The 15,702-nt window shown below is 39.1% G+C and overlaps 1 protein-coding gene across 4 annotated transcripts in view; it reads right to left on the reverse strand.

Moving 5' to 3' along the window:
• Positions 1 to 8,556: 8,556 nt before the first annotated feature.
• LOC135233889 (probable G-protein coupled receptor 153) overlaps positions 8,557 to 15,702 on the reverse strand; it is a 49,566-nt gene continuing 42,420 nt past the window's right edge. Inside the window, exons 5-7 of one of the 4 annotated variants that reach the window (XM_064297827.1) lie at positions 15,156 to 15,185; positions 12,437 to 12,456; positions 8,557 to 11,992 (exon numbers count right to left, since the gene is read on the reverse strand). In XM_064297827.1, the coding sequence (XP_064153897.1) occupies positions 11,216 to 11,992; positions 12,437 to 12,456; positions 15,156 to 15,185 (827 nt within the window). In that variant the 3' untranslated portion in view covers positions 8,557 to 11,215. Of the gene's footprint in view, positions 11,993 to 12,436; positions 12,457 to 14,376; positions 14,562 to 15,155; positions 15,186 to 15,702 lie in introns of all 4 variants that reach the window. The other 3 variants (XM_064297830.1, XM_064297826.1, XM_064297829.1) reach the window with 3 other exon arrangements.

Here is a 15,702-nt window from a genome sequence, read left to right on the forward strand (position 1 = left end):
GTGCCATTCAGTCATTTCTAAAGTAAGCGCGCAAGACCGTGTCTCAGCGGTGACGTATTTTCATTGCTTCAGAATCGCCTGCCATTCTGAAAATCACCACGGTTCTGCTTGTTAAAGTTGAGCGTGAAAAACACAGAAATTAAAAAGGAGACCAGTGTGAACAATAGAGAGAAACCAGCATGCACACACTGGATAACTGAGGTCCAATTTCATACTGATTTAGCGGTGTATTATTGCACTTTAAAACTACACGCATTTGTGTTACAGCAATTTTTCGGTATATTATACGGAATTGTGTTTAAACCAGTGTTCAGAATCTACCACTGTCGGGGCAGGCAATGGAAATATTTATTTTAAAAGACAAAATATCGTATTACCCACCTGGTTGTGTAATTGCTTAATGTTCTTAGATGTTTGCAAACATAATATCCCCGTTTCGTACGTTTAAGATAAACACACGAGAGGAAACCTGGTTGTCAAGTGATCGTTTATTGCATTGATTGGGTGCAATTAGGTTACAAATTGGCTTGTAATGCTCCACACTTTAATGCTTTGTTCCATTTTGTAATACACACCCGTTGGAAACAGGTTGTATTATTTGTAATGGTAGTACAGTTTCCTAATTTATGGCTAATTGCCCGGTATAACGTGCACAGAAGTAACGAAGTAATATTCCATATAGCTTCTCTTAACGGAACCTGACTGGATAAATAGGCTACGTGTCTTTGCGTAATGGAGAATAAGACATTTTAGTAGAATTACTTGAAAAAAGGTGCCTTTTGCTGTAGCCTAGTTTTCTTAAACTTCTCCAAAGATTTTTCTTAATACCACTTCTAAAAATATGTGTTATTGTGGTAATGTATCCGACACGTTTTCGTTTTTAGCACTGAACAACTAAAAACAACATTGCCTAGAATATAAAAGTGCATTGTTGAAAACTTGAATTAAAGTCTGTTTATTGTAAAGAATAACACATCGAGCGTTTATTTGCTCTTTCAAACGTTCCCTATAATCTTAATGCAGACAGTCGATTTACAAGCGATTGTTTAGCGACTGAATAAAAAAGGCTCTAATTGTATTTTTTAAAATTCCCTTTCAAAGCCAGTCAAAACAATGTGCTTTCGTGTTTCAGAGTGGGTTAAATCTTTGATTGGCTTCTACTTTTGTGACCGGGAATGTAATAAAGGATCAATGGCTGCGCTAGTCTTACATACACTGCAGCCCTTTCATCAACTCTTAGGCCTCCTGACTGCACACACAGATGCTAATGCTCACTGTTTTCCTTTTCCATGCCATTCGTCCAAGTGGCCACAATTGGAACCTAAACAAACTCATTGTGTCTTAAATCAAACCCAAGAGACTTAAGAATCTTTCAAAATAGTGTCTAGAAGCCTATTCAGCCTGTCGCGTGTCTTACAATTAGTCCCGTTAAAGATTCTCGTGCGCGTTTAATTTATGAAAAAACGACACTTCGCTTTTTGATAATCTTCTATTTTGTTTGTCTGACACGACCTGCCATTCAGGGGAATGCTATTTTTCCACCAACCCCCGAAATTTGAACTGCAGAGTCTTTGAAAAGGAGAAAGCGAAGGCATCTAAATGATTATATTTACTAACTAGTTCGCTGAATATTTCCACTGACGACTGTAAAATCGCTGAATGAGAGGGAGACATAACCGTCTGTAAGCTATTGCCAATTTGCCTCTTTACTTTCAAAATGACTAGAGGCATATGTTGCACAGATGACGGCGAAGAAAAAGCAAAAACACTTGGGCCTCTTCGACTTTCCCAAGGGTTGAGCCTTTTGACAGTGCAGCGTGGAGAATCGGGGAGCAAGAGCCAACAGACAGGAGGCGTTGCGACGATTTTCTTCGCTGCTAGGTTTCACCCAAAAGAATAGAGAGAGACAAATTCATTAATTATAAAATAAATACGTTAGAGTATTCCTAAATAATATATATTAAATATCGACCAACTTAAATTTATCTGGGCAATGAACTGGTTGACCATGTTTTTGCGAGGCCGCGTGTATACGACTCCAGTGGTTCTTTACTGCAGTCTAGGGTCGGATTTCTATAAGGGGTGTCTGATATTGGCATAAAATCGAAATTCTGTGAGGACATGGACGACATTACCACGGTGCTGCCTTCGACTCCACAGCGTGAAACTCAGAAAGAAAGGAGTGAATAGCAGGAGCAAGTAGAAGTCCCAAAACAGCACAATACATTTACATTATTATTCACATTATGCAGTGATTTTATACGCTTTTTAGGTCATATCATCTACCTACCTGCTTCAGCTGTAATGTTTCCGCTGAAACGATGCAATGGTGGGCCAAGCTAATCACACAGTATTGCAAAATCATGTGTGGTTAGTATGTTGAACAAAATCAATATAGGAATAAACTTTTAACGAGGCCACTTAGGGAACCGGTATAATGATATGCATTTATATTGGTGCGATATTTATGGGAATATAAATTTATAGCTATGCATTCTTAAAACTAAGCCTACGTGTTGTAGCCAATTTTATGATGCAGAAAACACTGCTAAAATCCACGCTTGAAGCAAAATAATAGATTTTCATTTTATTAGATATTATTTTATAATGTATTAATGATTCGTGGAAAATATTTCCTCTATTTAAGGTGATGTAAATTAATTGTGAATGAATCTTAAATTACTTAGTAAAACACTGAGGAGAGAATCTGTACTTTAAGAGTCAAACAAGACATGCCTACTTTGAAAGCAATTTTGTATGTAAATAGTGTACTAATTATTTGGGTACAATTCCATAATTTAAAGCATGACTGGAAATATACGTATTTTTTGAGAAATGGAAAACAAGATTCAATTATTTTGTTTAGCCTGTTGTCGATGTCTCTGGTATCTGACAACTACAAAGGAAGTCACATTAACTGTGTTGCTCATTTCTGGGCGCGGGTGGGCATTCGCTGCATTCAGATGTAAAGTGGGTGCGGTTATAAATTGGCCCAAGAGGCGGAATTCCTTCACTCTTGCACTCTTGCACTGAGAGAAGTCAGAGAGCACATCGGGGTATCTGCAAGCAAATCGTGTTTTAGCCATTTGAAATGGTGGCGCCATCTGAGTGTTCTGTGAAGACCAATATCTTCAATGGGAAAAAGGTGAGCGCTTTTTGGTTTTATATACGGCCACAAAACCCGCCTGATTAATGCCCGAATTATTACACTAATAGCCGAAGCACTGACCTAATTTATTTATTTATTTTTGCCAGGTGTCCAAACCCTTAATGGAAAAGAAGAGAAGAGCCCGTATAAACAGATGTCTGGATCAACTGAAAACCCTGCTTGAAAACTACTATACCAATAATGTAAGTTTCCAGTGAAATACATCTGAAACAATTGCGCGTTTCCAGGACATTTCCAAAATGGCAATAGAATGGACTTTGTAAATATTTCTCTTGGAATTCAGTCGATTATCCACGTGCCCTATGAAATAAATTGTGACTGCAATTAACCATGGCCTCAAATTAAACAAATTTAACAAAAAAAAGACTATTTATTGAGAGTAAATTTTTTATTGACAATCTGTCTCTTTAATTTTTTTTTAATAACAGTGTCCATTCATCGTCTTTCATGTTGTTGAAAGTTTAATTATCTAACTTTTTTACACGTATTTTACAGATCCGCAAGCGCAAGCTTGAAAAAGCAGACATTCTCGAACTGACAGTGAAACATCTGAGGAACCTTCAAAAAACCCAGCATGGTGAGTTCAAAGGCCTACTTACTAGCTTACTACTTAGTCCTATATAACAGATTTCATAACACGACGCCAAACGTAGTCAGTGGTCTACGTGGAATGTAAAACATGTGTCTCCCTCTCTTCTCTTTAAGGTCCAACTGTCAACGCCAAATATGCTGAGTACCAGGCAGGGTACCGAAGTTGCTTGACCGGAGTGAACCAGTACTTGCTGATGGCAGACAACTCAAGTGCAAGCACCTGTTTAAACCTTCTGTCCCAAACAAGCAATATTGTCTCAGCCGAGGGAGTGACAAAAGGTTCCAGGACCACGGACAGCGACGCCGCAGTAGTAGCCCCGGGAAATGCAGCATTGCCCCCGCGCTCAACCACCGCAGGAGACGAGTCGAGCCAGGCGGCTTCCACGCTTTGCGATCCACAATGTGCCAAACCGCTCCCAAGCTCGTACATAAATATGTGCAGTGTTCCAACATCAACAGTGAGAGCGAAGGGAGACAGAGAACAAATCAAGGGACGGCGCAACTCACATAACTTCGACAACAGAGGAAACAGACTTTTCAAAGATGTATATCCCAGAAATAGGTGCCACACTGAAGGCCAAAATTATAATGCATTGGTGGGAGTTATATCGCCGAGCTACTGGCGACCTTGGTAAAAACGAGTTTTTAAAATCGATTTTTGCCTAATTGAATTTTCCCTATGTACTGAATTGCACTGATTAGATGTCATAATGTTTTATATTTCCTAGATTTTTATGCTGTATAAAATAGGCTATATTTTTGTAATAAAGTCAAACTTTTATAAAAACTCATTGAGCTTTAAACTGTTTCATTCAAACACACACACACACACACACACACACTTCAATATTACCTGTAAAATTTAATCTGTAATTTCAACTCAACCGAATGGTTTTTAACACCGACACAGGCCAGGACCACACTTCTCCCTCACTCCTCCTCTCTCTCTCCCACTCACTCACTCACTCTCTCACTCTCACTCTCATTCACACACAATGGATGGTCTTTTCGCAAAAGTGTTGTTGGAGAGTGAACCTACATATTGTATTGTCCATCTTTTTTGGAGTCAAAGAAGGAAATAATAGTACAGTGACCACAGATAGGCAAGGTACTGTCGCGTTTATGAGATTTCTGGCCGCTGTAACAGTAGGCACGGTGCTAAGTAACATTTAGGAAGCACAGTAAAATGTCCAGAATTAATTCAACTCTTCCAGAGTGGGACCAAACGTTATCTGTTAACGGTTTAATTAAAACTGTTAGAGTTGAATTAACACTGGACTTTTACTTGATTGTGTATATGTTCAGTTCACTCTTCAAATATCTGCAGTGGCGCGGCTTCAGTCAATCCCCCATCTTTAATAAGCCAATTAGGCTACTCTTTCATGTCAAACCTACAGCAATGGTATTACAAGTAATGAGAAATTAAGTGCGCTTAAAATGGTCACATCAAAGAAATCATGATGGTAATGCCAATTCTGGCCTTTGTTCGATGTGAAACTGGACGTTTTCTGAATATGACGGGGACCTTTACTCCTGCTTTTAAAAAAATCATATTTTTCAAAGGAGATAAATAAAATAATACATGCATTATCCAGTGTTTACTAAAATAAAAGTAATCGCACTTCAGCTATAAGACGTCTGAACGTTTTTAGATAAATCTCAATTCACATCGTGTCGACACATCGAAATTGTGATTGAGAACTATGCAACATATTTCGTTGATATGTCTTCGATAGAACAGAACAGTAAAAATGTAGCCTCTCAAATGCCTCCTGGCTATATTATAAACACGTAACTGAGACTCCAAGGGTGCAAGGACTGCCTGCACATAGTGCGCGTGCCATGTGGCGCTATTCATCTCTTTCTTCTCAAGTTTAACGCATTAGTACCGAAACAGTCGCGCGCAAATCAACTGCTTGTTGAACACCACAGCAATTTTCTGCTGCTAATTATTTGCACGCTCGCCCGCTAGCTGCATTTGGTAGCAATTAGCTTTAACGAAAGGATTTTGTATACATTTTGATAGGGTAAGTAAATTACATTACGCATTAATCAAAACAATCAGATAATTATGCCATTGTTGTTTTAAAAGGTTCTGGGAAACGAGGTTAAGTTAAATTTTACAAATGTTATCGTTGCTGATAATGTGCATAGAGCCCAAGATGCAGTCCTCTGCGAAATGAAATATAACGATTTATAAAAAAATAAAAAGGGGCCCCTCCATCCATCGTATTCTGAAAGTCGTAGCCTATGTGTGTGTGCGCGCGCGTGTGTGTGGTGGAATGTTGGCCGGGTTTCAGTGTTAAAAATCCGTCTTTTGAGTTAATTTTACAGAGGATGGCACCTTGCGGCGAGGAGAATCGTGGGAACGCCCTCGCGCCTTTCAGACGGCATTCACGATCAGTAGTGTGCAGAGGACATTCAAAGGGTAGGGCTCGCGGAGAAAAGGACGCCTCTTAAGCGAGGAGAGCTAACATTTAAGGTGAAGAACAGAGAAAATATTTAAATTAGGTTGGATAGATGGCAGAAGTTTATTCCTACCACCCCCTTGGAGGGTTAAAATGTTAGAGTATGGCTAATACAGCCAAATAAAAAATGTGACAGGACAAGGAGTAGCTGTACACGTGTAAACCTTTCGACATTGTTTAACTGGAACGCTGGAACGATAACAGGAGTGCAAGAGACCCACTAACGCATATTTTTTTAAAAACATTTCCCAATGTTGTTCATGTAACGTTGTTCAGTCTGACCACAGCACAAGTGTAGAACGGCCGACAGAACAGAGAAAGGAGCTATTTGCATTATACTGTGCCTAGCCAAGCGTTCGTAAAAGCTATACGTGTACCTAATGCAATAGAGAATGCAAAGACTCATTTGGCCTCACCCAGAGAAGAAATTGGACAGTAGATGTTCAATTAGGCCTATTATATTTTCTGATAATATTTCAATTCCTGTTTTCTATGATGGACCATATTATAAAATTTTAATGGTAACATTGGAAAGTAAATGATCAGTACGGACGCCGACATCAGTTACATTTAGCATGTATGTCACTAGGACCATGGATTAAAACAGCTTTATTATTGACTGTCTATATTTTGTTTTGCAGGTTATATAAATTATATAATTGTGTTTAATTCTTAGCTTTTGTTTTGAATCTTTTTGTTGTCGTTGCCAGTGTCGTTTTGGGTGGTTTGCAACTTGTGTGGCTCTGGGCGAGAGGCAAGCTGTGGCGTATAATTAGCCATATAATTGCTAAAATTGGTGTATTAAGCGTGAGATCCGGGTCGCTGCTCGATTGCACTGCATTAATACCGTGGAATTTCTTTTTTGAGGTGGAAAAAGACAGGCAATATGGTTGAGTAGGTTGCTGGGACAAAAGGTGGCAGGGTTTTTCTAAAGCTAGGATAACGCTCTAACGACTGCATTCTAGGGTATCTCAGCTGGTCTAGGTTTCTGTTCATTTGGTTGGCTGACATTTCCCGAGTAGGCCCACTCGTCATGTTGACGAGGATTGTTAAATCCATCATCAACGTGGGAGTTATACACATAGTAAACAAGGCTCCGTTTTTTAATATAAGCAATATATACCCAATATATATACCGAGTACGTTTAAGTTCGTGAGTGTATGTAACACTCACAGCACCAACACCTGGGTATAGGGATGGTTCCTTAAACAGACTGCAAATGTTGTTTTGTAGTTTATCATCCAGACAGACAGGAAGAGTCGAGAGGAAGGGCATATTTTGATTATGAGTAGTTCCTTTCTTTCTCCACATTTCTCTCTTTCCTCACATCTCATCTGTCCAAAGGAGTTTGTTCTAGAACTCTGCACTCATTTTAGATTGACTTTTATGCAAACTCCTGGATTTACTTTCAAGAAAACTCTATCCTGGTAGTTCTGTCCGTGAGGCTTGCCCGTGGTTTGTAGTAAACCCTGTGAGGTTATGCTGGTGTAGTGTCTTTATTTTAGTCTTTGATACATCTATGCCTACATCCTGGAAAGTGTTTCTTGATCTGTTGGACAGTTCAAAAGGGGGTTTTCTTCACAACTGAAAGTATTCTTTGGTCACATACTCTGATCGATTTATTCTTAATTTTCACCCACTGATGGCCTGCTTTGCTTGCATTCACACTTCTTTGGTCCTCGTGTTGAGAGAGAACAGCAACAGACTGCAAATGCAAATTTCACAACTAGAATCAACTCAAGACCTCTTGTTAGCTTTCTTGTGCATGAATTAGTGACGCCCAGGAAATGGGCGGGGGGGGGGTCCTACATGGATCACCTGATATAGATGTAAATGCTGACAAATTAACGCTGACAGACTCCAGTTTATCTTCATATTTATTGTTTAATTTCAAACCCAATGGGGTACAGAGCCAAACGTGAAGAATTCACAGTGAAAGTGGTTTGATCCCAAAACTATTATTTTGCAGATGATTCCAGTTTGTTGCATTCTACCATGTACCATATGTCATTTCAGATTTTCAAAAAATGTTACTAGTTTTTCATCCTAAATTACGAGATACATTTGAGCAACTTGGTATGGATAATTTTAGAATATCTACAAATGCTTTTCAAATTGCTAGAAATTATTATTATTATTATTATTATTATTATTATTAGTAGTAGTAGTAGTAGTAGTAGCAGTCATTGTAGTAGTAGTAGTAGTAGTGGCAGTCATTGTAGTAGTAGTAGTAGTAACATATGGAAGATGGATCATTTAACAGGAACAATATTATTCCTTCACAGGTTCAGTTTGAATATGCAAGGACAGACTACAAAAGGTAAGAATTTGTCTTGAAACATTTGCTTTATTTCTTTCTGCTCCTTACAGATTATAACCTTAAATTATTTCAAAAAAGTGGAAAACATCAATAAAACTGAGCTGTGAATGAACCCTTTAAACATAATCAGTGTCCACTTCATCCTGCACTTCTGCAAAACATCAACAAGGAAAGAATCACTTTTTATTTATTTTTTACAAATGCAAAATACACGTAGAACATTTTTAAACAAATGGCATGGGTTTCATCCATTTTTATTTATATTCGGAATAGATTTTTAGTCCTCTTGAAACAAATCATCATTTGAACAACATAGACACCAAACAATGTCCATTAATTTGACAATTATTAGTAGCTCTAAAAAGAAAATATGTTACAAATGTAGATTCTGAAAACTACGATAAAAAAAAAAGAAAATCAGTTTGGAATGAATGTGTGTCCGAATGTCCACATAAAAAGTTTCAATTGTAATCCAAATCTGGAGATTTTGAAATCTGGGGTGTCAAACAACAGCAATAGCAGCCTGATAAGCTTTGTCTTGTGTGTATAATGTGTTTTAGTAAGCATGTTAGGTAAGCATTAATAAACCATTTAAGGACATTTAATTCCTGTTAATCAAGTGTCAAAGAACACATTCTTTCTTGTATTAAAACTTTGCTCCAATCACTTTTTTTCGAGAGAGAGAATGAGCTAGTATAATTCTGCTAGTAGTGTGCTAGCTAGTATACTATTCTTTTTAGTGGTGACAGGAGCAAGGAAGGTAGGCCCACTGCACAGCAAGGCTATCAAAAAGACATATGAATTCCATTTCAAGTCATGGCTGGTCATTTGTTTCCCATTTCACTAAACCATAATAAGTTTATTCATCAGATAGAATTTTGTCTTGCTACTTTTCCTGTACACAAATGTTCCAAACAGAATTTTTGTTTCTTTCAGAAATCATATACTGTGTGAAATAAGGTTGATTGCAAATTAAGTGTAGAAAAATCCAAAACACTAGGAAATCTAGGCTGAAAGGACTTTTATGGACCAAAATGATTTAGATAGGAAAGTCATTGTTCCTTTATAAGCGACGTCTATCTCCTGCACTGCTAGGCTATTTTTGAAGCAGCAAAATTCCAAAGCACCATTAGTGAACTTTAATAATTTAGGAGTCCATTTTCTATCTGGGCAATTCCATTTTATTAGAGCATTGTTTTAAAATGTTGGCAGTTGTTTTGTCATTTCTTGCACAAGTTATGCTTATCATTAGCTGACTTGGGATTTGAATTCTATAGGATAAATTGCATAAGAAATAAATAAAATCACACTTTGCCTGGCTTGAGCATTGAGGATTAAGTGCACTGGCGATGGATTGTATGTATATCAATCTGTGAGAAAGTGTGCGCATGCATGGATACATGTGCATTTGCAGAGATATGATGAATGGTATGCATTATTTTGATATTTGATTTCAATCATCACCATAAATAAAAAAACAAAAAACAAACATACCATACATCCAATACTATCTGCCACTGTTATGTACAAATCTGAAAGAGCTACTCTGTGGAAATTTAGATGACATTCCAAATCGTGTTTTTTTTTAATTCTGTCTTTGGGGCTCATACAAATTAATACTCTTCCAGAGACATGTGAAAAAATGTCCACACAGGGACGAAAGGTAATGTAACCCATGTCTTGTGTTGTGAGAACGCAATATTTCATTATTTGTTGATATTTGTGTGTTGAATTTAGTATCACAGTTTAACAGTGTGATAACGCATAACAATAGGGGTGAAAATGCATAAAAGTGGAGGAAGGTTGAGGCAGAAACAGATAGACCAAGTATTAACGAAACATAACTGCTGCACTGCTTGCTTACATACATTTCTATATAAATGTGCTGGTAAGCACTTGGCTACAAAGGCGTTTGATTTCCTGGAATAAACTGGCAAAAAGTAGCCTCCTTATTTTCCATCGATTCCTGTTTCATATATTTGAAACTGTAATTTAAAAGACTTAAAGAGAACCATCAAGCAGAATCTGACAAAACAGGAAAGCGAATGTAAACAAAGACAGCAAATTATGTATAGTTCTGAAACATATTTCTATGTGCAGAAAAGTAATAAAATAGCTTTGTTCCTCGTTACCTTGTTCGTTAATTTAAGAAAATAACACACAGAACCACCAATAAGATAACTAAAGAGGAAACAAAGCCCATGAAGCGAAGCAGTGAAATACTTTTGTGAGATAACTCAAATGAAATGCTTGTGTTGGAGTTGGAGAGGAAAGCTACAGTGTAGCATTGAAATGTTCTCTATGTACAGTTAGCAGCTGTCCCTGCACTACACAGTCCACCTCCACCGTCGTCACGTTTGCCGATTTTTTTAACACAAGGGCCGACATGAAGTGTGCGAAAAGCCGCTCGGAAAGCAATGCCAGTGGTCAGTCCCAGACGAACGGGACGAACTACAGTGATACGGGTCTGCAACAAATGATAAACGTCTGCACCCAGCCCACACTGCTCCCCAGATATGAATTTTTTGTCCCAGTTGATATCTTGTTCCCATATTATTACAAAAAAAAGAATCAACATTCCACACTTAGAATGAACAAAAAAAATCAGTAATAATAATAATAATAATAATAATAATAATAATAATAATAAAAGCTCCACGCCTCCCCTAGGTGGTGGACCCTATGGAATCTGAGTGAAAGGTGATGTATCCGGACGACGCTGAAGGTGAGCTTAAAAAACTATTTGTGCTTCCTTTGCTCTCAACTTTAGTCAGGTTCTTTTGATCCGCCCAGCTGCCGCCCTCCCCCAGGCCTGTCCTGAACCTGTGGGCAGAGTGCGCGGGGGGGGCCAGTTCGGACGTGCGCCTCCCCTCCGGCAGGCCGGGGTGGCAGCCCGAGCCCGACGCGCAGGGGGCGGAGCCGCCGCCCTCCCCCGCGGCGTCGCCGTGGCGACGGCCGGCGCGGCGCCCGGCGGAGTTCTCGGGCAGCTCGACCAGCACGCGGCGCAGGGCCTGCGGCTCGCGCTCGAAGTCGGTGAGCGGGAAGTGCGGGAGCAGGACGATGCGCTGCTCGTACGCGTCCGGGATGAGGGAGATGGCCGAGGCGCGGCGGGGGCTCTTCATCGGGCTGGGCAGCGGCGTCTCGTCGATGAAGTTGATCACCTCGTCCCGGCTAAAGCACTTAAAGTCCTCCTCGTAACGCTCCCCGCGGGGCAGCTGCTTGAGAGAGTGCACGCTGTCCTCGGACTTCCTCCTCTTGCGGTAGGGCGCAGTCTCCTCGTGGTAGGAGACCAGGCTGCTTCTCCGCCTCTCGTGGCGGGGCGAGCTGTAGTGGGGGATCCCAATGATGTCCTCCGTGGAGCCCCAGCGATGGAGGTAGGCAGGGATCTGACCTGTGCTCCACATGTCTGTTTCGTCGTGGGAGTATCTTCTTGTAGGGGGCACCTGGGGTAACACACAGACGACAGGCGTCAGGACTGTGGTGGCGCGCGCCACTGCACATGCACAGCTTAACAGAACTAACGTCTATACTGTTGGAATTTTTATTTATTTTTTTCTTAGCATTGCCTGTCATTAGTTACTGTTCTGGCTTCATGTGTACAGAGGAATCAATGCAGACAAAAGAGGGTAAACCCCTTCGATGTTAAAATTAGACCAACATCAGAAATTACATCATAGCTCTTAGTCTTTTTTTCAGCATCTTTTAACTGTTGGCTTTCAGATTGTATTTTCAGTTAAAAGTAATTTCTGTTTTTGCAATGAATTATTGTATCACTGCTGAGTTTGTTTTTGTAAAAATTAATTAAGAGTGCTGACAACTAGAACATATGCATACTGATGTTGAAGGGTATTGAGTGTTACACATGTATGCTGGAAATTGATACTCACATTCCACATTGTTCTGAGGACTATTCAAGAGAGACATAATGTCAGACTTTGGAGATAGAAAAAGCCACTGAGATATCCAGAAACATACATCACAAGGCTGCCACTAGGGTGCGCCCGTGTCTCTGTAACTTTTAAGTGAGCGAACGCCCGCAACAGAAGATACAGTAGCCTTATGTGTGAAACGTGACCAGCAGAGGGCAGCAAAGCATTCATGGTAGATGCAGGGGGACAGGTAAAAATGAAACCTTCCTTCACAATGCACAATGGGAAGGGAAATTAGGCTAATTGACTGTTAACCCAATTTAAAATTGCACAAGCGCTGACAGAATATGAGCTGCACAGCAATTGTCAGTCACTGTTCTTTAATGAAAAACTTTCAAATTGGTGATGCTTTTTGAATACATACATACAATTACCTCAAAACATCAAATGAACACAAGCTTTTTTAAAATATTCATTCGCAATATTCATAATAATTCAGACATTTACTGATGCATTGTGTCCAACTCTATTCATGCTTTAGCACAACTATAATTCCAATCATATACTAGGTTAATAAAGTGAAGAAAGTCCATTTGATTATTATTTTCAGCTAAATAACATGGATAGATATGGTAAGGTTGAAAAAATGTAAAACTCCTTTCAAAACTCAAAATTCTTTCATACAGATTTACTCCTGCATGAAAGGGTGGATGACCTGATGTTGTGAAATGATGGCTACTGTATCGATAACTGTATTTTCCCCCCAATCGAACATTTCCATTAACAGGAAATTGATAGATTGTAAGTAGAAATAGGTAGGTTAGAACTATAGTTCTCACAAGTCATTAATTGCTACGTATTTTGTTGCAAGATACCGAAATAAGCTTCATCTTTTGAGACCTATACAAGGCTTTGCGGGCTTGTGCAATCAACAGAATAATTGGGTGTTACTGTTGCAATAATAAAATGGTGCAGCGATGGTAAATGTCTCAGGGGGGTGATGTGCTCAGCCAGCGCACTGGTCAGGTTGAGAGATGTTTGTTCTGGGGATGGCGCCTCCAAATCCAGCCTTCAAGTGCCTCATATCGCCGTACCTACGCTAATCTGAATGAAGTTCACTTTTTCTCTTTTACTCTCAGGTAAAGACGGCCACGGGCCTCAGTTCAGCGAGACCCCCGGGGCAGTTATTATTGCCCCTGCCTTCTAGGTGCCTACGTGCCTTCAACTTCGCTACAGGGAGTAACTGGTGTAACGCAGAGCGTTATGAAGAAGAAGCCTTTAACCAGCACTTGAAGACTACATGTGGAGAGAGGTATTTCAGAGGTTCAGGGATTGAAGAGGAGCATTTCACACCTCTACTAATGATTGGCTCTGTCTGGCTGCAGGCAATATGACGTGACTGAGATTAGAGGATTTAGCTGAAAATATATGAACCAATTATTTAATGAGGCTGCTTAAGTGTAAGATATTCTTTCTGGAACTTGAAAAAAATGTTAGATTTTGAACCATTATGTTCCATAGTTTTTTGTTTGCATCTAACATTGAACCTGTCAGTAGCATGCTTTGACCCTGTCTCTGAACTCTTGCATATCATATTTTTCAACTGCATAAAAAGCAGATGAAAATGGTAAATTCAACATGTCCTTCATAATATGAATCATGCAAATTAACTGTTCATAGCAAGACCTCAAAATGCATATCCTATTTGGAAGTACAGACTGTTGTTGGTCATATTTGCCAAATATTAGTCAGCCAGAATATTCCTTAGAGTCATTTTCTCTGTACTTTTATTTCTAGAGCGTGATTCATTTTCATAGTAAAACTATTCCAGCAGATCACCAAAAATGATCAATAAAGTTGCATGACAAAGATGAATGCCACTTTTACATGCACATTGTTGATTATAAACGAAGAATTTTGTGTAAATTTTAGGATTCAAAAAATCAATAGAAATATACCTGCAAATACTGCATTTTATCTTCCTGTAGTTCCCTCAATGGATAACCTTGGGGGACCCCCCTTTCTAAGGTTGAGAATTCGTACTTGGCAATACGGTCTACCGTCATGATATCACCAGCGGAGCTATAGTCATATGGTCTGTCATATATTAAGTCCGGATGAATTCCGCCATCCTGGCTGTTTTCTGCAAATGCAGAAAGCATATATATCAGGATTAAAAAAAAACGTGCTCAAGTACACAGACAGACAGACAGACAGACGTATAGATAAAAGAAACAATCCATGTTCTTTCTTTTTCTCTTTTTTTGGTCCGCTTTTCAAATTTTGAATTTTCAATGAAAAACGACCGGAATAAAATCATCACTTTATATGCAAGTGCAGTCTGAACTTTTGAATAAACTGACTGAAATTATGACTTTTGAGGTCTAGTACTTAGAGTGCCTGAGTGCTTCTGAATTCTGGGAAGCGGCAGCCTGGTCCAGAGTTAGTATGGACCGTTTGGGTTGTACAAATTGGGAAAATCTAACCCCACATAACAACAACAAAAATAGTAATTTAGAGCCATCATTTTACATATAATGTTGTTCAGTAAATATATGAAAGAAATGTGATTACATTTCAAGATTCACTTTCAATCAGTTGAAGTATAGTGTAAAATGCTGATCTTGAGGCAAATGTGGGTCATTTGTTAGATGAAGGATGAAATTAGCTATTGCACAGGCAGCTTTGCATGCGAAACAGAAGCTTTGTAGGCAAGAAATAACCCTTTTATACATACAACTGAGTTGTGTTATACAAGGCAAGCCCTCTGAAAAGAAGTAGAGAACTGGTAACATTCAAATCAAGCAAAACTATAAGGAACTTTATTCTTTCTAGTGAAACAATCAAATCAATGTCACAAACGGAAAAATATAAAAAAAAGATTGTGGGTGAAGGACGGGGTGGGGGGGGCAACAGGCCACAATGATTTTTAATAAGGACTGTTAACTGTTTGAAAAGTTTGAGTGCTTTGTCTTACTGTGGATCCTTTTAGGATCAGTGTCAATCATGGTAATGTCTCCCAAAATATTAGCATGAAAGTACAGTCTGGAGAAAGCTATTTAGAAATGTCTTTGATCCACATAACCACAAAAGTACACCCAAAACTTTGTTGAACTGGTCAGATTATTGAGTAACCCATTTTAGAAATTCCGACTGAAAAATATGTTAATACTTGTGACAGCAGTTAAAATATGCACTGAACACGTCTCTGCCTCATCCACTGGAACTGGAACCATATTTGGAAAATAGAGTTCAATTCCAGCTTTGGACAAGTGGACTAGATA

This window comes from Anguilla rostrata, chromosome 11 (assembly GCF_018555375.3).
Source record: "Anguilla rostrata isolate EN2019 chromosome 11, ASM1855537v3, whole genome shotgun sequence".
In the NCBI taxonomy this organism is placed as follows: Eukaryota; Metazoa; Chordata; class Actinopteri; order Anguilliformes; family Anguillidae; genus Anguilla; species Anguilla rostrata.